This window comes from Symphalangus syndactylus, chromosome 4 (genome assembly GCF_028878055.3).
Source record: "Symphalangus syndactylus isolate Jambi chromosome 4, NHGRI_mSymSyn1-v2.1_pri, whole genome shotgun sequence".
Classification (NCBI taxonomy): Eukaryota; Metazoa; Chordata; class Mammalia; order Primates; family Hylobatidae; genus Symphalangus; species Symphalangus syndactylus.
In genome coordinates, this window is record NC_072426.2 from 123,465,806 (window position 1) to 123,491,158 (window position 25,353).

Sequence of the window (25,353 nt, forward strand, 5' to 3'; positions counted from 1 at the left end):
ACATGAAACAATTAGTTGTCCATTTTTTGTGATGTGTATGCATAAGAAAATCTATATTAAAAAGAAATAGATAAAAGGGTAGTAACTGTTAATGGTGATGATCTGAGGTGTCTTTCAACCTCACTGGGTTTTTTTTTGGTAGCAACTTTTTTTTTTAAATTGAGACAGTGTCTCCTTTTGTTTCTCAGCCTGGAGTGCAGTGGCACTATCACAGTTCATGGCAGCCTTGACTGTGCTCCTGGAGTCAAGTAATCCTCCTGCCTCAGCCTCCTGAGTAGCTAGGATTAAAGGCATAAGCCACCATTCCTGGCTAATTTTTCAATTTTTTGTAGAGACAGGGTCTTGCTATGTTGCCCAGGCTAGTCTTGAACTCCTGTCCTCAAGTGATCCTCCCACCTCAGCCTCCCAAAGTGCTGGGATACACACACACACACACACACACACACGCACACACACGTATACTTACTTTGTTTATATACAGTCATGTACCAGGTAAGGATGCTTTGGTCAATGATGGACTGCATATATGACTGTAGTCCCATGAGGATTTTTACCATACCTTCTCGATGTTTAGATGCACAGATCCTTACCGTTGTGTTATGGTTGCCTACAGTATTTGGTACAGTTACATGCTGTACAGATTTGTAGCCCAGGAGCAATAGACTATACCATATAGTCTGGGTGAGTACTAGGCTACACCACCTAGATTTGTGTAAGTTTACTTCATGACATTCACACAATGAATAAATTGCCTAATAATGCACTTCTTGAATGTATCCTCATGGTTAAGTGACATATGACTATGTTTAGAAACAAAGCTATTTCATGGGTGAGGTGAAAAAATCCCCTTTTCCTGACTTTGGCCAATATATGGAATTTTCAAATAGTATTTGGCAATAATAATCTCAACTATTTCATATGTTATTGGTCCTGGGAATATTGTTTTACCCTATTGTCTTAAATTGCTTTAAACCTATTACAGTAATAGTGATTATTTTAGCTGGTAGTAAAGTCAGCTTCCTCTTTAAATGAAGTAAAATTATACACACATCACATTTGAGAGGAGAGGGATCTTAGAGATATGGTCCTCCTCTTTAATTTTATGAATGAGGAAAGCTGGCTTTCAAAAAGACCACTTCTAGCTGTAGTGTTTCTGACAGTCCAGGATTAGAGAACTATACTACCAAATAAATACAGTGATACCTAGGCTTTTAAAATTTTGAGAGGATACATTCTGTGGTACCAAACTTCCTTGTATCATTACTTCTTGTTGCACTATGTCAGTCATTCACGAGCTTGGGGGTCATTCGTCTACTCTTTTTGTTTTTCTGTTTTGTTTTTCATCTCTGCCAAATTTGACGGTTTCTATATTATATTCTGTTGGACTGGCCCTATTTCAGCCTGGTGACACCACTGGGAAGTCCTTAATTATAGATAATGTCCTGTTATGTTATCTGTGCTAGTGCTCTCCCTCATTCCTGTGTGGTTAAGGTGAAATAAAACAGGCATTTATATATATATTATATATATATTATATTATATATTATATATCATCTGTATTTTACATCTTTCTTAAATTTAGCTTTAGTTTCATAATATTTCTTTGATGTCAGTTGTCATTTTGAAAGCTGAGCCACTGCAACTAAACATGTTCTGGGTTATAAAGTTAATATGCATAACAATAACATTTGTTGAGCCGCTTACTCTGTATGTGCTGGCATTGTACTCAGTGCTTCATGGGTGTGCTGTACATTGATCTAAGCTACTTGGATTGTTGGTAGTTTTTGTTGATGGTGATCAGGGCCTGCAATAGTTAGAAGTTGGTGAGAGCTATTGATTTATTCCTTCTTGATCTCGAGTTACTTAACCTGCAAAGTAGGGATAATAATGGCTATTTTATAAGGTTTTCTGAGGATTAAATGCATTATAATATATGTCATGCAGTTGGGAGTGTGCCTATCACAGTAATATGTGTCCACTGCTATCTTTGTTGTTGTTAATAATAATATTACACCAACACCATTATGTGGTAAAATTTTACAGTGATTTTACAATGAGCAAGTCTCAGACCTAATTCTGCCACAGATACGTTTATTAGGAGGCAAAGATTTTTTTTTTAAATCAGTTATTTAACTTGTGTTATAATCTTAATGTGGTCCCAACTCTGTGCTTTTAGGCTTCTGATAACATCTTGCATTAAAGGCCCATTCAGAATCCATGGAATTCAGTTTACTTGATCTTAGTGAAGTAATTACATCCTCTATTAATAGATACAGGATTGGTTCCAATTTGTAAACCTAGGATGTAGTTCTGCAGTTCTAGGTTGTTGGCTGTTGATACTTACATATCCTGCTCATATAAAAGAGTAGCAATGCATTTAAGATGTTTCTAATAATCTACACACACCTTTCAACAGTCGGATACTTTTAACATCCACAATGCTAATTAAGCAAAAGTTGCTTCCTTTGTGTAAGGTTTTGATTAGAATCTTTCAAATGCTAACTAGCCTCCCGTTGAGTGTATTTTCCTGATTAGTGTACTTCACTTGTCAGTTTACTGCCCCTGGGGTATAGACTAAAATTAATCCACATTTTAAACTTCCTGCATAAGTTGAAGTATTTTAGAGTAAACTACTACAGACAGTATGTTACCTAATTTAACTCTTATAACAAGCCTATGATGTGAATTTTATTCTTACCCCAATTTCATTGGGGAAAAAAAAACCTCAGGCTTACAGCCAAGGCCCCCTAGTTAACAAATGTCAAATCCATAATTCCTTCAAAATCTAACAACTCCAAAACCCATGTTCTTCATTATTCAATTTAGAAGTGATTGGCAATACTTACTTCTGGTACTCTAAATATTATTTTATTTGGTGATTTATGGAAAGAACAGTTGTTGTTTAAAGCTATTCAGCTGGGCACGGTGGTTCACGCCTGTAATCCCATCATTCTGGGAGGCTGAGGCGAGCAGATCACCTGAGATGAGAAATTTGAGACCAGCCTGGTCAACACGGTGAAAACCCATCTCTACTAAAAATACAGAAAATTAGCCAGGCATGGTGGTGGGCGCCTGTAGTCCCAGCTACAGGCCAGAGGCTGAGACAGGAGAATCACTTGAACCTGGGAGGCAAAGGTTGCAGTGAGCTGATATCACGCCACTGCCCTTCAGCCTGGGCGACAGAGCGAGACTCCGTCTCAAAAAAAACCAAAAAAACAAACCAAAAAAAAACTATTTTCCTCATTTTTGATGTTCCATACTTTGAGAAGATAGAACATAATTCAGGAGGGGGGTTCATAAGTTAGAGTCCCATACCCTTTTAAAATAAGGCAATCAAGAAGTTGGAGAGCATAATAAAATTGTAGTCTTTGCCTATCAATACTACTGATTTAAAAAGATAGTTGCACATGTATAGGTTAGGCTGTGGATGTTTCTGTGTATGAAGTTAGGACATTGGAATTTCTGTACTTAATTAGCTCCATCTGGAACACTGAGGTGATGTCCCAAGATGTGTAGCCTTGGCCAGGCATGGTGGCTCATGCCTGTAATCCCAGCACTTTGGGAGGCTGAGGCAGGTGTACCGCCTGAGGTCAGGAGTTTGAGACCAGCCTGGCCAACATAGTGAAACCCTGTCTCTACTAAAAATACAAAAAATTAGCTGGGCATGGTGGTGGGCACCTGTAATCCCAGCTACTTGGGAGGCTGAGGCAAGAGAATTGCTTGAACCCAGGAGGTGGAGGTTGCAGTGAGCAGAATCGCTTGAACCTGGGAGGCGGAGGTTGCAGTGAGCCCAGATCGCGCCATTGCACTCCAGCCTGGGAAACAGGAGCAAAACTCTGTCTCAAGAGAGAAAAAAAAAAAAAAAAAAAAGATGTGTAGCCTGACTGAAGGTAAACTCAGGTGTACTTTTGGGACAATTGCTTTGTGTGTTAAATTGTTTAACAGTAATAGATAAATTATCAGGTAATAGTTCTGGTCAGTAAACAATTACATGTAACTCTGCTTTTGGTCGTTATTAAAACCAGATTTAGTTAATACACTTTTGTTCTTTTCTAGAATGTCGTGTCCTGAAGTCATCTTATTCTCGATCCTCAGCTGTTAAGTATTCTGGATCCAAAAGTCCTGGGCCCTCTCGACGCAGCAAATCACCAGCTTCAGGTAGTTAATGGAAAAGGAATAGATGGTCATAGCAGGAACAGATCATTTTCCTTCTGTTTTCTCTAATTTTTATGAATTAGTAGTCTTTGCCAGGGTCATATGCAGCCAAGTTCCAGAAAAACAGAGATGATGTGACTTTTAAAACCAAAAGTTAAGTCTGTTTCCCCAAGTTATAATAATTCTCCTAAGAGACTTGTGTGGTTTTGTTCTGACACATTTTCTTGGGAACAGCTTGATGATCTAGATTCTGCTGGTATTTACATAGAAGCGTTTCACATTTTGACCCCTGTATACTGCATTTTGAATTTTGTGCTCTATAATTGTGGTTAATTATTTTCTTAACATTATCTCTTTTTTTTTAAACACATGCACATGCACACACTCTACCCAGAAATGTATTTACTTGATATATTTCTACTGGCTTCTCCCTCATCAAATGATACATTCATAGCAGTGATTATTGTTGAAAAGTAGTATTTTGCTTATTTAAGAGTCAGACTTACCTGTAATTAAGTTTCTTGCAAGTCTTAAGCCTATAAATTTGTCATAATTTTGACTGGGCATTTTTAAACATTAAAAACATACATAAATATCTTCATATATTGATTTTATGGGTTTGTTTACAGTAATTAAGAATAAGTCTGTTGATATCATTTCCCCTTAAGGAAAGAATTGTGAAAAACCATGATTTTACAGGTGGTGAATCTAGAACATGGGAAAGTTGTATCAGTAACAATGGCCTCAAGCATCAGACTTTATAAAAGACCAAGTTTTTCAGACATTCCACTATTCGCCCTTTCCCCTTTCAGCACCCCCCCACTTTCTGTAGGGCAGGTTGTTTTACCCTTTTGAACACACATTTAGAGCTGCTGAATAACCACTCTCCTTACTGTCTTCTGCTCTGTGTATACTGCATGTGTACAGTAAAGCGGGGTGGCCACTACTCCAGTGCCTATTCTACAGCCAAATCCCCAGGTGAGCCATGACTGTTGTGGCTTTGTTGCTCTGCTGGGTTTTTGTTTTTGTTTTTTGCCACTTTTCTGTTTCCTTTTGCTCCATTTCCGTGAATGTATCTGGCTTATTCCAGTGCACATCTGTGTGGTATGAAATGCTTTGCATTGCACAAGACACTTTAGCCTCCTCTATGTATTAGAGAACCAGTTATCATCATCAGATTACCAAGTGCCTGTCTGTATACTCAGGAATACAAAGCGACTGAGGAGGCACATCACCACAAGTGGTCCATCTTCTAGTTAATTTGGAGCAATGTTCTGTTACTGAAAAAGGCTAAAGTTTGTTGGTAATATAAAAATAGCCATGAAGCAATTTTGATCTTCTCTGCTCACCCCCTCCCCACCCTGGGGTTAACAGTTTAGGAATCACTGAAATCTTAGAATTATTAGTACTTTATAATAGCATATGCCAGCATAGGATTATGAGGTGTTTCTTATACATACAGGGAAGCAACACTGCAATATTTCTAGTTGTCAGATATTTATTTTCCTAGAGTTATAGACTCAACCTGTTCTCTCTAAAAATGTGACAATTAACAATGAGTATTTTTATCTGAAAATATCTCTGTTATTAACCTTATTTCAAATTGTATCTTGCTTTCTGTAAAGTATCTTAAAACTGAGAAAGCTAATATAGATATGAGACTTGCATAAATACACTGACCTGGGTTAATCAAAGAGTAGATGTAGTTTTGGTGATAGCTTTACAGATGCTTATTACATCAGTAAAAATAATTAAATAGCTGGGCACAGAGGTACCACCTGTGGTCTCAGCTACTCAGAGGCTGCGGCAGGAGGATCCCTTAAGGCCAGGAGTTTGAGGCTGTAATGAGCTATGATGATAGTGCCTGTGAATAGCCACTGCACTCTAGCCTGGGCAATGTAGCAAGGCCCTGTCTCTTTTAAAAAAATTTTAATAAAAGGGAGAGTGGTTCAAGAATCAGGTGTGATTAATTCAATTTTGTCCCCCTGAGGCCCAAAGAGAAAAATTAACATATTGAACTAAAAACATGTCTCATAGCCATGAGACATGTTTTTTTTTGTCCTGCAGAGCAGTAGCTCCAGAAGATAGCCTAATAAATGTATATATAACTCTTAACTTGAATTTATAATACTTAGAAACTGATTAAGGAAAATTGTAGCATTCTAGTACACACAATTTTCAATTAAGTCCAAATTTGGATTTGAGTTAATAGAGTAGGCCTCAAACTCATCAAGTAAAAGTTGTAAGATTTTAAAACCACATTTTAGAGAGAAAATGTTCTTTTTTATAAGAGATTAATTCAAAGTGTGTTTGACACTTCAGCTATAGAAAACCACAAGCCTGAGTCAACCACTGGGATTTGAGTGAATCTCAAGAAAGCTACTATATTTATCTGTATAGTGCTTATCTGTATAGTGCTATATAGCGTGTTGTTTCCACTTTCTACCACCAGGAAGAAGAGGATTTTGTATTATTAAAAGCCATGGTACCCAGGAGTGCTTTTACAGATTACTTTAGCTATGGTGTATTTGTTGCCATTTTTAAAATTCCATGGGACTAATTGGAACTCAAACAGAGCTGGTAACTTTATGAACATATAATATTGTACCTTTTCAGTCTTGGGACAGAAGTCCTAAATGAAGTCTTGAGACTGCCTTGAGTGAAGTCTTCTGGTTGACTAAATGCTTCAACAAAACTCTATCAGAATAGCTAAATAGTATGTAAAAAGCACATAGATATTAAGCTAGGTAACATAAATGGGTAAATGGTTACTGTTGTCCAGGGTGGAGTGCAGTGGTGTGATCTCAGCCCACTGAACCTCCACCTCAGGAGTTCAAGCAATTCTCCTGCCTCAGCCTCCTGAGTAGCTGGGACTACAGGCACGTGCCACCACGCCTGGCTAATTTTTGTATTTTTAGTGGAGACAAGGTTTCACCATGTTGGCCAGGCTGGTCTCTAATTCCTGATATCAAGTGATCCACCCGCCTCAGCCTCCCAAAGTGCTGGGATTACAGACATGAGCCACCATGCCCGGCCATTATTTTAGGATTTTAGCTTGTGAATCTTTCTTAGTCTGCCAAGATAGAAAGTATTCAAAGAAAACAAAAAAGCCCCCAAGTTTATTTCTTTCCTTAGAGTTGAGGGGAGGGGAATACAATTTCAGGAGAGAAAATCCAGGGGTGTAGCGGAAGAGTGGAAGCATGAGGCAGGTGCTGACTGGTGGAGGCACATCTTCCACTTGCGGCAGCAGCAGAAGTTGCAGGGGGAGAGGGCATGACATGGTGCTGTCCAGGGCCCCCATTAGCCTCCCCAGAACTGGAGAAATGTGCAAATAAGTGAAATTAAGAACTACTAATTCAAGCACATTGTTTAGAACCTTTCAAATGCTATAAAAACTTAGGGGACTATATGTGATTAGTATCTCTTTTAGGATGAGTTATTTTGGTGAAAATACAGACATGTAGTTGTTGATACCAGTTAAATCCCTGGCAGTGAGTTTTGTTAAGAAACTAGGCCTGGGCAGGGGATGTATAAGGAGACTGATCTACTGCAGAGATCGCCATCTGCCAGAACTGCTTTTTCTCCTTCAGTCCCTTTCCTATAATCATTCCAAGGTAGCCTTTGCTATCAGTGTGGGATTGGAATACCAGTGAACTCTAACAGTGCTTACTGATTAGGAGCAGGTGATCTGTGGAGATTGCTGTGTGAGATGGAGAAAATGCCAAAAAAAAAAAAAAAAAGGAAAATTTAGTCTCAGTTCACAGCAAGCTTACTAGTTTATTGCCGGTCATAATCTCTCTTTTGTGTGAATTCCATTGAAAAAGATTTTTTAAAAGACTTTATTTTTTAGAGCAGTTTTAGGTTCACAGCCAAAGGTACACATTTCCTGTGTACCTCCTTGCCCACTTGCATAACTTGCCTTCCTGCGTACCTCCTTGCCCACTTGCCTCCTTGCGTAACTTCTATTATCCACATCCCCAATTAGAGTGCTGCATTTGTTACAATTAGCCTGCACCTGAGGTCCATAGTTTACATTGAGATTCATTCTTGATGTTGTATGTTTTCTGGGTTTGGACAAGTTTATAATGACATATATTCACCATTACAGTATCATACAGTCTCACTGCACTAAAAACCCTTTGTGCTCTACCTTTTAAAGAGGTTTTTTTTAGAAGAAATAACATTAATTGAAATTTAACTTGATTGAGAAATAATCAGGGCTGTTGAATACTCTTAAATATTTTTAATTGTACAGTTAATTGTGCTACACTTGTATTCTAAGTACCCGCGTATATTTGTTAATAAAATCTAGATCACTGACCATTATTTTTGAATGAGGGTTTTGAGTCAGAAAAATTAAAGTTTTGGAAATTTAAAAATAACTGGAAAAGGCCAGGCATGGTGGCTCATGCCTGTAATCCTAGCACTTTGGGAGGCCGAGGCAGGCAGATCACGAGGTCAGGAGTTCGAGACCAGCCTAACCAACATGGTAAAACCCTGTCTCTACTAAAAATACAAAAATTAGCCGGGCGTGGTGGTGTGCGCCTGTAATCTCAGCTACTTGGGAGGCTGAGGCGGGAGCATTGCTTGAACCCGGGAGGCGGAGGTTGTGGTGAGCTGAGATCGTGCCATTGCACTCCAGCCTGGGCAATAAGAGCGAAACCCTGTCTCAAAAAGTAAATAAATAAATAAATAACTGGAAAAAGTTTTCATTTTTACTGAAATTTTAAAATGAGCAATACAATAAATATGACTTCATAAACCCAGATATTCCTGTTTACAGGTGATTCTTGCAATCATTAGTACTCATCGATCCACAATTTCTGCCTCTGCTCAAGGACTGGTACTCATTTTTTTGAGTCCCCTATTCAGGACCTTTACCTGTGCATTTGGTTTTTTATACTTATTAGTATGATTTAAAATAATAGTTGTCGCTCTCTCATGTTTTCTTTAAAAAAGAATAAAAAGCAAATGAGCATCTCTTTCCAAAAAGATGAATGACACTTTTCATCTACTTTGGGCAAAAACTTTGAAAATTTGTAATAAAACAGATTATAAATACTCTATTTAGAGGAGAAAAACATATATCAATACTAGATGTTGACTACTAGTTTTGTGAAATTACTGCAGAAATAGATTCTAATGATACAATCAGGCATAAGTCATACTGAAATGTTTGACCAGAATTCTGTAGTACAGAATCTGCAAACGAACCTTTCCTAGGGGAGAGGTTTCAAAGTTTTCAAAAACTGAAAACTTTTTTCAGTTATTTTTAAAATTTCCAAATTTAGTTTTCTGGGGGAAAGGTTCATTTGCAGATTCTGTACTACATAATTCTAGCATAGGAACTAAATTGAGCTTTCAACCAAAGAAGTGTATGGAGGTTTAGAGCAGATGTGTAGAAAACTACCAAGATTTGCTGACAAATGGGGAAGATAAGCTGTGTAGAAAAGAAAATGGAAGGAATTAGAAATAAGTAGTCGAGATAAAAAAGGCTGAAGAATGTTTTTCACAGACTTTGCGCAAATAAGTAGGAATTACAAGGAAAACTACCAGCAAATTTTCCCTTTTCATTAAGAAAATACTTAGAAAATGTGTTTGTATTACGGTGTACTTGACTTAGGAGAGCCACACAAACTTCTTGGTTATCCAAACTTCTTGGTTATCTTGGTATACACCAAGATAGTGGATATTGAAGGTTATGGAACAGCCTTCATAGTAAACCATTACAAATATAACAGCCATCTCTACCTTTGCTGGCAGGCAGGATACATGGACAAGTTCTCGTTCACATCACTAATTCCATAATGTCTTCTATATTTGTTTATATAGCTGTTGGAAAACTACTATTGAAAATAGTTCTAGTTTCACTCTGATTTTTTTTTGTCTGTAATGCAGTAAGATACATTATTTTTGCTTTTTGCTGATTTGCCGTCTGCTTTGAGCTGAAAATGAGTTGAAGCTTCATTGGACCTGTATTGTGCATGCACCTAGTGTATTTATACAGTCTGGTTGTTGTGGGTTTTAATGAGACTTCTGTCTTCTTTGTTGTCTCATGGGCAGTTAATGGAACTCCCAGCAGCCAACTTTCTACTCCTAAATCTACGAAATCCTCCAGTTCCTCTCCAACTAGTCCAGGAAGTTTCAGAGGATTAAAGGTATGAAATAGGATATGTGGCATATTTGTGTGATTTTGTTATTTTGAGTTTCATAGTTTAGCAGTTTAATTTGTTTGGGGGCTTGAGTACAGTAGCAAATTAAAAAGAGTTTAGGATTTGGAGCCTGGTAGACTTGACTTCGAATCCTGTGTACTGCTGTAATTTTGGCCAACTCACTTAACTCCTCTGAGCTGAAGTGTTTCTCATCTCTAAAATGGGAACATGGGGTTGTGGTGTTCTTATTTTAGAGATGAACATAATGTGGTAAAGTATAATAAATAGTAGTTTTCCAATTATTATCAAAATGATTTGCAGCGGTGAAGCGTTGGAGAACATCATGATTCTTTAAAAAATCTCGTTTTGAGTCATGACTTTAATATTGCTAACATAATTTGAGTTTGTCAAAAGCCTAAAATGAAGTGAAATACTAGCATAATATTTATACTCACAAGCGATAACACAAGGAAAATATGGTCATCTTTGGTGAGGAACTTAGAAATAATCTTAGGTGTTGATTATGATGTCCTAAAAATAAAAACAGTAACCATATGATTAGCAGTTGATTTAATAGACAGTTATCTAATAGAGATAAGCAAAACCAATTTTGCAAAATTTCAACAAGTTTTATTTGATTTAGTAGTTCCTAATAATTTAAATTTAGAAGACAAAATTTGCCTGGTAAAATAACAGTAAATAATTAGAGCTAAAGATGGAATTTCCAGCCAGACATGATGGCTCACAACTGTAATCCCAGCACTTTGGGAGGCTGAGTCAAGTGGATCACTTGAGGTCAGGAGTTCAAGACCAGCCTGGCCAACATAGTGAAACCCTGACTCTACTAAAAATACAAAAAAGCCGGGTATGGTGGTACAAACCTGTAATCCCAGCTACTCCCTGGGCTGAGGTGGGAGAATCACTTGCACCCAGGAGGCAGAGGTTGCAGTGAGCCGAGATCGCACCACTGCACTCCAGCCTGGGTGACAAAGTGAGACTATGCCTCAAAAAAAAAAAAAAAAGTAATTTCCTTTGTAGAAACAAAGGGTTGTCTACATGTTAATGAATTCTGAGAATACTGATGTATACGCAGTGTCATGTATGTGTATACATAAATTAACTTTAATTCCCTTTATATGTTTTGATATCAGATATATTATTAGGAATGTATTTTCCAAAGTTGGCTCCCTAAACACTTCAAATATAGTCTTAGAGGATTTCTTTAAAGATGTTGAATATTTTTTTATTAGTAAACTTAATGGCTAGAACCCCACCACCCTTGCATGAGTGAGGAATGGGAACCTGCCAAGCCCAGCCTCTCTGACACCTTCAGAGCAGCGTGTGAGGTCTGTGCTTCCCTACTTCTCAAAAGGTTTTTTTCTCCAATCGACTGTAAGGTTTGCTTGTCTTGCCCTGAGAATGTTATGTGTCCTTCACAGTGGACTTGTATAATGTTTAAGTACCTGAGAATAAAAAGAGGAATTCTGGAAAAGGACAGAGCATCTGTTTTTGTGCCTACTTGCTTATCCTTGGCAGAATTTGGGCTGAGACTGGTAGGATGTTTGGAAGTAGGGAGTATCTAGCTCTCACCTACCTGTAATTACTGCAAGTTCCTTATATTTATCAAAAGAAGCATTCATTTTTCTGAAGTACTGACTTGACTAAGTCAGTTCATAATGTGATTTCAGTGGACTTTTAAATTGTCAATTCCCAGAAAAGTTACATAAATTAAAAATTACTAGTAAGCTAATTATTTTCAGATTTTTCTCCTATTTTCCCTGGAACAGATTGGAAGTACATTGTTATTAATAGAAGTAACTTTCAAGAGAACTAAAATAAAAATAAGTTGATTTACCTCTTTTCAGGTTTGTTGTTTCAAAATTTGTTAAAGCAAAAGCAAGTGGCTCCTAGAGCTGGTTAATTGTTCTAGGGCAGATCTCGGATAACCTTTCCAGTGAGCCACATGCCAAGGTCATTCATATTCCTCCCCCAGGCCAGTGCCCCGGGTGGGGCTGAGATCCTTAACCTAGGGCCGCTTTGGGGGATCAGATGGGACACTTTAGTGCCTGCTTACTCTGGATCTTGGTCACTTCCCCATTTTCTGTTACCCATTGGTAATCCCAGCTCCCATCTTCCTAGTCCATCTTCAACTCTAAAGCCAATATTGTCATTTTCTGTTTTTGCCACTAGGCCAGTTGGTGCTGCTTATTAGTAATTACAACTGTAGCTTCAGGACAGGACAGCTAACCATTTCAAGGAAATACATGTTAATATTCTGTGCACACACCTACTTCACACATGCACGCATGCTTGTGCAGCATCACTCACATTTGTGAAGATTAATGGAATTTTTAAAACATAATAAATTGTATTATTGCTGAGACATTAAGTAAAATTGTTCCTTCTATGCTAGGTGTATCTTAATTATTATAGTAACCCCAGCATTTAGCACAAATGCTCAAGGATTACTTATTCACACCAAGAGGAATAAAGACAAATTTGTTGATTAAGGGAAATGTTGATTACTGGTCAAGATTGAACATAAGATTATAAGTAAGACAAAGAACAGTTGTCTTTCCAGGACCACCCCGTGTTCTCCACCACTATGCCTGAGGCCTGTGGGCTTTGCTAACAGCTGTGATACTTCCTCTGGGTTTTCTTTTTCTTATCTGTAAAACAAGGACTTTTGATTTAAATGACCTCTAAAATGCTAGGAATATAGTTCTGTTAACTTGTGGAAAAACCTAACTAAAAGGCTAGGAAGTCTATTTTTTGTCCTTTTACTTCAATGCTGTTGTAAAACACTGAATTTTACATTAAACATGAGTAACTAATGTCTCTGCCACACTGATTCAGCTTTTAGGCCACAATCCCAAAGCTCTCTAACTACTACCTATTCTCATGGGTCCTGCCTTATGGAAATTTCATCTCATTACAGTTCCCATAATCTGTAGTATATATTGTCATTGGGATGAAAACCTGCTTTTTAAATAATGCAATTTAGTCAGGTTACTTTACTGTACCAAATATCCTAATTTTGATGTCATTACAAGGCACCAGCTTATTTTTTTCTATTCAGTGGCATGACAGATGAGGAATTACAGATAATTACCGTGTGTTAGTACTGTGCGTTTCCCTTCCCTTCATTTAAAGTAGCTTATTAAGTTCAGTTAAGAGGGAATGTCTGAGAATGGAGGATTGCTTTTCGTGGGCAGGAACTCTTTACCACTATTTATCCTAGTTAGATGCTTTAATGGCCTTGGGGGATAGATAATCTTTTTCCAGAGAATCAGAGAATTGATAAAAGCAAGCAAACCAAGCAAGGACAGCACGTGCAGGAGCTGACAGTCTCTCTAGCTGCTAGGACACAGCTTTTGGCACTGATGGTTTTTTTACTGTCTGGATTTTATTCACTAGGGAACTAAATAAGGTTAAGGGTAAGCAGAATTTGATGTTCTGTCACAGTTTTTCCCTCTTTGTATCCATGTCTGGGAATTATTTTAATATTTTGGTAGGGGCATTGAAAGAACTGAAAATGAAAATAGGATATGTTTAATCTCTGATCACGGATTGTTAGTGACACTTTGGTTTGCTCATTAAGAAAGATATAAAAAATAGACAATCCACCCTCCTCTCCACAAAAAGTACTCGTAGTTTTCTTGCTACTCTTATGAGGAAGATGATTTTGCTAAGACTGTGTTCTTTGAGGGGCTGGACAAAAGCCAGTAGCAGAAGTAAAGCTTTCTTCAACTTGTGAATGATTTTTTTGCAGATGAGCGTGTAAGAAATAGGGTGGTGACCAAGTAATTAAGGTTCTTTAACCTTAAATTGAGAGACTTTAGGCCAACTGAGAGTTAGTGGTATCTTGATTATATATTTGTTTTGTTCAACTAGTGTTAAAAAACACTAATTATTCCAGATATTGGAATATAGACTATATTCCAGTTAAAGACTATAAGGGAGACTTTATTCAAAGAGTGGGGGTGTCCCTGGCAATTGGTATAGAGACCACTGTAGTGGAGGCTTGCAGGGAGGAAAAGAGGAAATCCAGCTCCAACAAGGAAAAGTGGAGATTATAACCAAGGAGCAGGGTGGGAATCAGCAGATGAAAGGGTATTAGAGGAACCATCCAGCATAAGAGGCTTCTGGCTCAACCAACTTGATAGGCTTATTGCTGAAGTCAGGCTGGGGTGATCTGACATCAGAGTCAGATACCAAGTACAGGGGATTTTCCCTAAACTGACTTAACAGGAATCTTGCTCATACCTCAGTCTGGATTCTGCAAGGACAGGGAGGGAAGCCCAAGATTGGGCCTAGTCAAGCAGAGGATTTTGTAGAACAAAAACCAGAAGAGGGGCTGAGCAGTTTTGAAGTGGTCTAACAAAATAAGTTTTGGTCATAAAAGAGTTTTTGTCAGTAGTTACCTAAAACCATAAAGTGTAAAAACTGGAAGTAGTTTCACACCTTGTTTAGTCTTGAAGATGGAGAAGCGGAGTTTTTTTGTTTTTGTTTTTTTGTTTTTTGAGATGGAGTCTTGCTCTGTCGCCCAGGCTGGAGTGCAGTGGCACGATCTTGGCTCACTGCAACCTCCACCTCCCAGGTTCAAGTGAATCTCTTGTCTCAGCCTTCCGAGTAACACATTTGCTCCACGGGAAAAAGGGTTGAGAGGTTGGGAGGGGAATAGGGAGGGGGAGGTGTGGGAAAAGAGGGAGGAAATCCTGGGGTTAGGGAGGAGGCTGGGTGAAGAGGGGTGGAAAGACAGAGAAAAATGCCTGGTGACAATCTGAGAGGCTTGGGGGAAAAGCTTGCTAATAGGTATCTAATTGGAGCTCCTTGAAAGTGAAACTGTCTACACTGTGCCCATTATTTCCACCTAACCCCATAAAGCTTTAGTAAAATAACAGAGTTCACAATAGTTTAGGGTTTTTGGTTTTCTTTGGAAGACAGTACTCAGTGGAGCTGAGTATTGTCAAGGTTGGTATAGATTGGAATTAGCATAGTCCAGGTTCAGCAGATACATGGGTTACAGGGATGTGGGATGATGTTCTGTGGTGGGCCTGTGATGGAAGTCATGCTGTGGGTATGGTGGCATAGCTGGGTGTTGAGCCCGTGCTCATAAACACTACCAGCCCCAAGGACACAGTGGGAAAGCAAGACCAGTCTTTTTAAACAAATGATTGGAAACAACATGATCAGACCAAAAATTTGTAAAATTAGTTATTAAAGGCTAATGCCACCCAGCAGGTCCCTGTTAGGCCTCTTCCCCAGAACCTAGCTCCTAGGTATTAGAACTTGGCTTTGCTTCTGTTTGGACTTAGGGAATCTGGCTTTCCTGAAGGTCAGGGCTGCTCCTGGTGGTCACCTAGGGAGGAGGCATTTCTGCAGGCCACACAGCCTCTTTCACCTCAGTGGCCCCAGGCTGCCTTCCACAGCTGGGAACATGGGGAGCCCAGGGGCTTCTGAAGTAAAGACAATTCATGCCAAGTTGTACTATGCCTTTGTTAGGAGGCTACAACTCCTCGAGACTCTGGTTTATTTTCCTTTTGTCCTCTAATTCTTAAAGTTTTTTTGTGTTCCGAGCTATTCTAGTTAAGCTAAGGGTAACCAGGAAAAAAGTCTTGGTCTACTTAGGCCAGATTATTAAGGTGGGAACGGTGCCCCCTGGTGTGCAGCTACACAGAGGACCTGGAGGAAGAAGGAGACCTGAGTTCCCTCCCTCCTCTGCTGCCTCCTCCATTTGGAAACAGACACAGGATGGTGATCAAAAGCATGTGAAATGTGACAGTCCTTTTAGAATTTGTCTAGCAGGGTTTCTGGTGGTACCAGAAGACTCCACACAGGTAAATCTATTACAACATTTAGGGCCAGGTGCGGTGGCTCACGCATGTGATCCCAGCACTTTGGGAGGCTAAGGTGGATGGATCACGAGTTCAGGGATTCAAGACCAGCCTGGCCAACATGGCGAAATCCCATCTCTACTAAAAATACAAAAATTAGCCAGGCGTGGTGGTGGGTGCCTGTAATCCCAGCTACTCGGGAGGCTGAGGCAGGAGAATCCCTTGAACCCGGGAGGCAGAGGTTGCAATGAGCTGAGATCCTGCCACTTCACTCCAGCCTGGGCTACAGGGAAAGATTCCGACTTAAAATTAAAAATGGAAAAAAAGCACGTGAAGTCCAAATGCCTGGGTTTGATCTTGGCATGGCCACTCTTAAGCTGTTTTACCTTAGACAAGTCACATCACCCTTATCTGTGAAAAAGGAGAATAGGACCTACCACACAGGATTGAGATTGATTAAATATGGAGAAAGCAGTTAGGATAGCCTTGTTATTCTTTCTTACCATAAACCTTGGCATTTCCAGGTTCCATTTTCACATGAAGGCAGTTTTACTTACAAAAAACTAACACGCAGTAGTGTACAAGGGGGAAAGAGAAAGTGAGAGAAGTCAGACTCCAGATTTTATTACCTCCTCTGCTTTTCTATCACCAACTTTTCCTCTCAACTCTCCCTTCATCTCTGCTTTCCTGCCCTCTTCACATATTCCAACCCTATCAGTAATCTATAAATGACTCTATTAGAAACAGATTATCCCACCTGGGAGGCTGAGGCAGGAGAATTGCTTGAATCCAGGAGGCGGAGGTTGCAGTGAGCTGAGATAGCACCACTGCACTCCAGCCTGGGCAACAGAGCGAGACTCTATGTCTCCAGGAAAAAAAAAAAAAGTTATTCTGGCAAGGCACGGTGGCTCATGCCTTTAATCCCAGCACTTTGGGAGGCCGAGGTGGGTGGATCACCTGAGGTCAGGAGTTTGAGACCAGCCTGGCCAAGATGGTGAAACCCTATCTCTACTAAAAATAGAAAAATTTGCTGGGTGTGATGGCACATGCCCATAGTCCCAGCTACTTGGGAGGCTGAGGCAGGAGAATCACTTGAACCCAGGAGGCAGAGGTTGCAGTGAGCCGAGATCACGCCATTGCACTCCAGCCTGGGCGACAAGAGTGAGACTCTGTCTCAAAAAAAAAAAAAAAAAGAAAAGAAAAAAAAAGAAAAAGAAAAAGGTTATCCCAAAATTTAGCAGCTTAAAACAAAAGTAAAAAATTTATTTTCACACACAGCTCTTATGGGTCAGAAATTCAGGAGCAGCTTAACTGGTGGTTCTGGCTCAAGATCTCTCATGAGGTTGCAGTCAAGACGCGTCCCAGGGCTGTAGCCGCCTGAAGGCTTGACTGGGAATGGAGGATCCCCCTCTGTGGTCACTCATTCACTTGCTGGCAAGCTGGTGCTGGCTGTTGGCAGGAGGCCTCGGTTACTCGCCATGTGGACCTCGCTGTAAGTTGGCTTGAGTTTCCTCAGAACACAGCAGGTGGCTTTCCCCACAACCAAGTGATAAAAGAGAGGGAGAGAGAGAGAGTGCCATACAGAAGCTGTCCATTCTGTGATCTAGCCTTGGAAGCCAGACCCCATCTCTTCCATAATATCTTGGTGGTCACACAGCAGCCCAACTCAGCATGGGGAGAGACATCACAGGGGCATGAGAAATGGGAGGTGGGGCTCACGAGGGCTATTGTGGAGTCTGGCAGTCACACCAGCCTTCTCTCCATTTTCATCTCTTTATCAGCCACTCAAAATTTCTGCCCTGGGCTGCTCCGGCTTCCTCATCCTGTCCATCCTCTTTTTTGAGGGCTGCCAGAGTCTCACTCCATCAATTTTATTGCTTTGTTCTCCTTCCAGTCCTTTTGTTCCTCAGACTGATGACTCCCTACACATTCTTTTTCCTCCTCTTCAAATCCTAGAATTCCACCCCTGCGGACATCGTTTGCTTCTTTTAATGCTCGTCTTCCTGATTCTCCATTTTTCTGCTTGACCCCAGCCTATGATCTTCTGTTCCCTCTGTGCACGTTCCTCAGAGTCTCTTCAATCTAGCTGATAACTTTTCCCTTAGGAATATTTGCTATGCTTAAATCACAGCATTTTCTTTGGGACAGATAGGCAATAAAGAGTAGTAAATGTGTCATCAGCTGCCAGATGGATGAAGAAAGCATTTCCCTGAACTTTAATTCATCATTCATGTTCCAGTTTAAGACTTTTAAGGCAATAGTAACTTCAGGCTTCAGAGTCACAGCACATCTGTGGACACTGAGGGATAAAATGTTTCGTGTTTTGATGCTGAAGTGTATGCCTGGAGGCTGTCTGCTGTGAGCATTCTTGCCGGTTGAAAGAAGGAAGAAAAAAGTACATTTGGAACATTATCCAGCATCTTGAGATTATGAACTGTCTGATGTGCTGATATTTTATCTGATGATGTCTCCTGGGTCTGCTGGTGGTGAAAGATTTTCCAGATTTGTGAAGTGTGATGAAAGGGCTAGTAGTATCTCATCCTGATTGGCAGAGCTAAAATGTAACTCTTCGACCTTCTGAACTTGAACACTTCTTTTCGAAGCTGTGAAATGTAAATCCACAGTAGCTGCTGACCTTAGACATTTTTGCTTTTCCCTGGAGCTTTGGCTTTTCTTTTGTAATTAAGACTAGTTGATAACCTTCAATACTAAGAAACTGACCACTTCTCATTACCCCAGAGATGGATAGTGACTTCATCTTTCCATATAATTGATTTTGTAGAACAAAAACCAAAAGAGGGGCTAAGCAGTTTTGAAGTGCCCTAACAAAATAAGTCATAATGCATCTCACACTTTGAGGACAGTGATTTGCACATTGTAGTTGCTCAGTCAAATCTGATACACTTGGGAAGTAAATGACTCACCTGGGGTGAAGCCCATCTTTCTGAGGATGCAGGGAGGGTTTACCAGGTAAATCAGTGTATAAATAGGATCAATTGTAAGAATTTCATTTGAATACAACCAGCACATGTGTTAAACTTAAATGCCCCATTATTTGTGAAAGTGGGCCCAGAAATTCTTCTTGGTAGTGCAATATAGGTAACTGGATGGAGTTAAAGACAGAGATTGTCATCGTGGCTGCTTGTAGTAGCTTCCATAGTTATAACTGAAGAGGCAGGTACCTCTCTCATCACCCTGGCATCCTAGAAATCAGTGAAACCTCACAGTGAAAGCATGCAGGTATTTTTAGCAAGTAGGCATGGTCACACCACCTGTCTGTTGGTCACAATCCAGTAAGCCAACACCTTACTCAAAAGGCTTACTCAGAGGGGTGCAATGAGATTCTCTGCTGGTTTTGGCAGACCATGTAGTCACCTGTGGTGGTGTCTGTATTTGGAAGAACAGGAAAGCAGAAGTTGGGTTCCATGCTGCTCCTTTGATAGACTGTAGAGCTGGCTGTTATTTTAAACCATATTCATGTTCAGGCAGTGGATTCTATTTAACACTGTTAACCAACCACAAGTCTTAAGTGCCACTGTTTTTGCCAAACGAAACCAAATCTAAGCATGCAGGCTGTGTTACCAGCCTCTGGGTGCTGATTCCAATTGTTTTCATATCTCATTACTCATACTGAAGTATTTCAAATTATCAGAAATCCAGTATGAAAATAATAAAGGTTTCTGTTCTTGAATACATTCCTAATTCAGCATTTATAATACTTTACACTGGATTTTATTCTAGTTAGTGGAAACAATGTTCCTAATGTTGAAAAAACCCACAAAAATGCCAATGATGCAAATCTATTTACAAGTACTATCTAGTGTATTTATTTTTTTAAATTCAGTATACTTCAGAAGTTACCTTTTTAAAGAAAAAATTTCTCAAATTCTATTTGAGGAAAGGCTGTGAATTTATCAATTTGTATATCATGTGACTGAATTACAGGAATGTTACTATAGTTATATAATCGTAAAACATGTTCTAAATATACCATAGTGTATATTTTGATCAGCAAGTCTAGAATTGGGTGACTTCCTTTAGTTGGTTTAATAGCCTTGCAGGACTTTTCTCATAATCTTAGAGGATAGGACAGTGTGAGAATCACCAAGAAGCTCTTGGGCTCTGGAGTCAGCCCTGGGTTTGGATTCTGATTCCACATTTGCTGTGGTGGTGGGCAAGTTATATAACCTCTCTAAGCTCTGATTTCTTCACAGGTCAATGGAGATGATGACCATACCTAACTCATTCAATGCAAAATACTCACTTCATGACTTGGTACAAAGTAGGATTCAGTAAACCATGTGGGTGTCCTCTTTCCTTTTCTTAAAAAGACAAGGTTGTTTGGCTATAGATGACTTGCAGTGGTTAGAGTGACAGGGTGAACTTACACAGATTATGGTAGCTGAAGAGTTAATTAAAATTGCTGCCAGAAACTTCATCCACAGATGTTCTCAACCTTGGCTGCATGTTGGATCATCTGCAGAGCTTTTAAAAAATCCTGATACCTGAGATTCTTTAATCAACTTGGGATTCAGATTGACAATAGAATTTTTCAAATCTTCCTATGTGATTCTAAGATGTGAGGAAAGAATGGCTGTTTTATAGCAACAACCATACCCTGAAGGTTGTTCTGTTTTAGAGTTTAAAAGTGCAAGAATTATCTTGGAGGAAAAGCTTTCCTAAGAAAGTTCTTGCTGACCAGGAGTTTGCCTGCTGGCCAAATTCAGCCAATCACCGGTTTTTCTGAATAAATGTTATTGGAACATATCCATTCTCATCTGTTCATATATGGCCGTTTTCATACTCCAGCAGCAGAGCCAAAGAGTTGCCACAGAGAACCTGTGACTCATGAAGCCTAAAATATTACTTTCTGGTCCTTCATAGAAAATGTTTCTGACCTGCTGGGCACAATGGCTCACACCTGTAAACTCAGCACTTTGGGAGGCCGAGGCGGGTGGATTACTTGAGGTCAAGAGTTCAAGACCAGCCTGGCCAACATGATGAAACCCCATCTCTACTAAAAATACAAAAATTAGCCAGGCATGGTGGCACACACCTGTAATCCCAGCTACTGGGGAGGCCAAGGCAGGAGAATCACTTTCATCCGGGAGGCAGAGATTGCAGGGAGGCAGAGGTTGCAGTGAGCCGAGATCGCACCACTGCACTCCACCCTGGGTGACAAGAGTGTCTCAAAAAAAAAAAAAAAAAAAAAAGAAAATGTTTCTGACTTGACCCTTATAGTAGACCATTTACCACTTGAATTGTGATGCCATTTTCCAAAATGCACTCAAGAAAGTCAACTCACTACAGACAAATATTGCCTAGATTCTGTTCAAGTTTGTCCTTTAATAAAAAAAAAATGAAATATTAGGGAAAATCTTTCTCAAACCATGTTTTTACTCTGCTCTCACACCAAAAAAACAATAAGCACAGAAGAAGACTTTTGTGACCAAATGTGGGGGATGAGTTTCATTCCACCACCAAGTGAGCAGTCAGTTCTACAGCAGACACTAGGTGGGTGTCCTACCAATTCAATTCTGACGCTGTCTACCTGGAGATAGCATCAGATCCCATAGGTTCAGGGCCCATTCCCCAAAACTACCCCCTCCTTCAGACACCAGTGGCAAGTCTGGGCCTCTGGAACTTGTGAATGACCAGCTTCAAGTTGGAGTTCCCATGACCCCTCTTTGGGTTTGATTAATTTGCATTTCACTGAACACTTCACTGTACTCAGGGAAGTGTTTACTAATTTATTATAAAGGATATTATGTTACAAAGGATACAGATGAAGATATGCATAGGGCGAGGTATGGGGAAGGCGTGCACAGCTTCCATGGCCTCCCTGGGCATGCCACCCTCCAGAAACCTCCACATATTCAGCTATCCAGAAGCGTTCCTAACCCTGTCCTTTTGGATTTTTATGGAGGCTTCATAACATAGGCATGATTGACAACCCTGTAGAAATATGACTGGATAAAAAGGGATATGATCTAAGCCCAGCAAAGCCGGTTTCTTCTGGTTTTTCTTAGCCTCTTTATAGAGCATTCCTCGCTTCAGGGTATGGGGCAGGACCTCCTCTGGAATGAGAGTCTTATGACTGCAGTCAGATTAGAGTCCTGCCTTAGGCAGGTGAAAGGAGGGCAGGAGAAGGTCAGAGAGATTGTTTTTCTGAGGCCTAAAGCATCCCAACATTATAACAAGGACTGTGGGAGTTAATGAGCCGGGAACATGGATAAAAACCAGTATAGCACAAGGGTAGCTAGCATTGTACTCAGGTCAACAATAATATGCCATAATGCAGTAAGTAACCACTCTTGCTACTTTTTTTTGAGACTTCCCTATTTCAGAACAGAGAACAGTTTTAGTGTAGTACTTAACATTTCTCCTTAAACTTCAAATTTGTAGAAATTGTGGTAATCTGCTTATCAAAGAAGTTTAACATAGGACCCTCTGACAGAACTCCCTGGCTAAAAACATAGAAAACTGGAGTGTTGCTCATCATCAGATGTCCTCCCTCAGCCATGAATGCCTTTAAATGATGCTAGCAGTTAAGAGCACCATAAAGCATCTTCTGCTTTGTTTTCAAGTATTTTTAAAAAATTTCTCAGCAGCCGGGTGCAGCAGCTCATGCCTGTAATCCCAGCACTTTGGGAGGCTAAGGCAGGGGATCTCTTGAGGTCAGAAGTTCGAGACCAGCCTGGCCAAAGTGGTGAAACCCCGTCTCTACCAAAAATTTAAAAAATTAGTCAGGCATGGTGGCGGGTGCTTGTAATCTCAGCTACCCGGGAGGCTGAGGCAGGAGAATCGCTTGAACCCGGGAGGCGGAGCTTGCAGTGAGCCAAGATTGAGCCGCTACACTCCAGCCTGGGTGACAAAGTGAGACTCTGTCTCAAAAAAAAAGTTCTTAGCAGAAGAGGATTCTTGCACATTTCCCTTCCTTGCTTATTCATAAAAATGGGGGCACTGCTGCCAGAGAAGTGGCGAGGTGGTGCAGGGGCACCAGATCCCAGAGAAGACACTCAGCAATATCTTCAAGGTTCTTTTCTGTCACCTTCCCTCCTTGGCCAATCAGAACCAGGACCTCATTAGGAAATATATCCCCCGCCCCCTTGCCACTGTCAAACACAATCCTGTCTTTCTGAACCAGTTGGCAATTATGAATGGTATCCTGAAAAACCGTAAATGCTGCCATCCATTATGCTTTGTTGAGGAGGACCTTGCTAGCATACAGCATCTAGGCACTTTCTTTGTGCTGTCTCAGCATCATAGTTGGTGATGGAAGCAGGAATGCTCATTAGCATTTTAAGAGGTTTTAATAGAAATTGTTAGTTTGACAATAGAAATGGGACAGGTTTAATCCTGAATGCCATATTTGATCTCTCTGGTACAAATTCAATTCTTGCTTCAGTAAGAGAGTAATTCATTTACAGGAGACAAGGGAATATACACATTTTGCAAAGGAAATGATGAGAATTTTGCAAAGTCACAGCTTTATTTCTTGTATTTTCATTGCTCTTTGTCTGCATGTCTCTCAGGGCACTGGGAATCTTTGCCTTATATTTAACAATAGTTGCTTCACACTTGCCAGTGATCTGTCCAGAGATCTTACTGAATACCCAGCTTTTCTTCTACCTCTGGAAAGCCAGGCTTCATTAGTGGGAGGTCCAATGAACTGAATCACTAGCTGAGCGATTCAAACACAAGCTCAGATTTGTGCTGTAGCAAAATGGCTCCCTCTCACGGCTCTTCAGAGTCATTTGTAACCATCAGCACCCATCCTGAAATGCAGAGGTTTCACTGAAGGTTTTAAGTTTAGGTGCACCTATCGCTCCTCATAAGGTTGTAAACATCTGAGCAGTAATAATGATGTGTCTTCATCTTCTTATCCCTTAAAACAGCACAAGTCATTGTTGTAGATTTTACTGAGGAGTGAAGAGGGAGAAAGAAAATTGTCTCTGTGTCTAACTATGTTTCTCTGTTCAGCTGCACTGTAATAAAATTATCCCCTTTATTTTTTCATGCTTTTTTCTTCTCTTTAGGAAAGGCTTACTTTCAAATAAAGGAACATATTTGGTTAAGTAATTGGATAAGTCATCCCTGTTAATGCTACATAATTGTTTGTTTTAATGCTTGAGGCTTAACACCTTTTAAAAAATATTAATTTGACAGCTTTGAAAAATGTCCTTGCCCTTATTGTTTGCTAAGAAGCTGCATTTCCTGGTGTTTAGTGGAGCCTTTGTTAGGTACACTTGAAAGTGGCCCTTCGCTTGGCCCCATGCCATGCTCGCTCTTGCTCATTCTCGCGCGCTCTCTCTCTCCCTCCCCTCCCCCCGCCCCCCCAACAAGGCCCCCTGTTCCTTCTGAGGCTCAAGGCTTCAGCCCAGCCACTCTCTTTTAGTCACTGGAGACCAGGCTTCCATCACTTGTCCTGTTTCCTGGTCTCTTTCCCTGCTGCATGTCACCCACAAATCCCAACACACGCCAGATTTGTAATTGCTGAGCTATATAGGGGATCAGGGTAGGGTGGGAGTGAAGGTTTAATCAAATAGACATTGGGAAAATTACAGTGGTTCACAGGAGCTCAACTGATAAACACTTGATTAGTTAGGATCCACGTGAAAATGTACATTGAAGTAGAAATGCCTGTGTTTCAGCCCCTTCTAATGTGATGAGTGTCCTTGACTCAGACAACACATCAGCTTGCAGTAAACCAGTGCTTACCCAAATTAGCTCAAGAAAGGGACTTGTTGTAGGACCATCACCTGCTTCCAGGACAGCTGAACAAGCAGGCTTCATGGAGAGCAGGGACCCAGGTACAGGTCTTAGGACCTCAGCTGTGGGTGTGGGGACCTGCACTCTGCTCAAAGTCCTGAGGCCTGAGTGCTGAGAGAGGCGGTGGTTCCTGCCCAGTGACCATGCCTGACCCAGCTGCCTATGGCCTGACCATGTGGGGCTGCGTTGCTCTGGGCTGTGAGATTTAGACATGTGGGTCCACTGGTCACGTCCACCATGCTTCTCGAGCACTGATTTTCCACCTCCCCTGTTACTTTATTCTGGGGCAGGCGGTGATTAGCAGAGATCTTTTTATCTTCTGAGATATAACTTTCCAGAAAAATCATGTTCATATCTTTATTCCTATTAAGAATTTGGCTGGCCAGGCCAAATGGTGGCCCACGCCTGTAATCCCAGCACTTTGGGAGGCTGAGGCG

The 25,353-nt window shown here is 40.4% G+C and overlaps 1 protein-coding gene and 1 non-coding gene across 7 annotated transcripts in view; both read left to right on the forward strand.

Annotated features, from left to right (window-relative positions):
* Nucleotides 1-25,353, forward strand: part of DCLK2 (doublecortin like kinase 2) — a 180,984-nt gene that overhangs the window by 116,487 nt on the left and 39,144 nt on the right. For 3 of the 6 annotated variants that reach the window (XM_055276101.1, XM_055276107.2, XM_055276102.2), the window contains exons 4-6: nucleotides 4,057-4,158; nucleotides 5,083-5,133; nucleotides 10,219-10,313. In XM_055276101.1, the coding sequence (XP_055132076.1) occupies nucleotides 4,057-4,158; nucleotides 5,083-5,133; nucleotides 10,219-10,313 (248 nt within the window). Of the gene's footprint in view, nucleotides 1-4,056; nucleotides 4,162-5,082; nucleotides 5,134-10,218; nucleotides 10,314-25,353 lie in introns of all 6 variants that reach the window. The other 3 variants (XM_055276104.1, XM_055276105.1, XM_055276106.2) reach the window with 2 other exon arrangements.
* On the forward strand, nucleotides 16,082-16,144 carry LOC129481435 (U7 small nuclear RNA). Its single transcript, XR_008657427.1, has one exon. It is a non-coding gene; the product is annotated as a U7 small nuclear RNA (small nuclear RNA).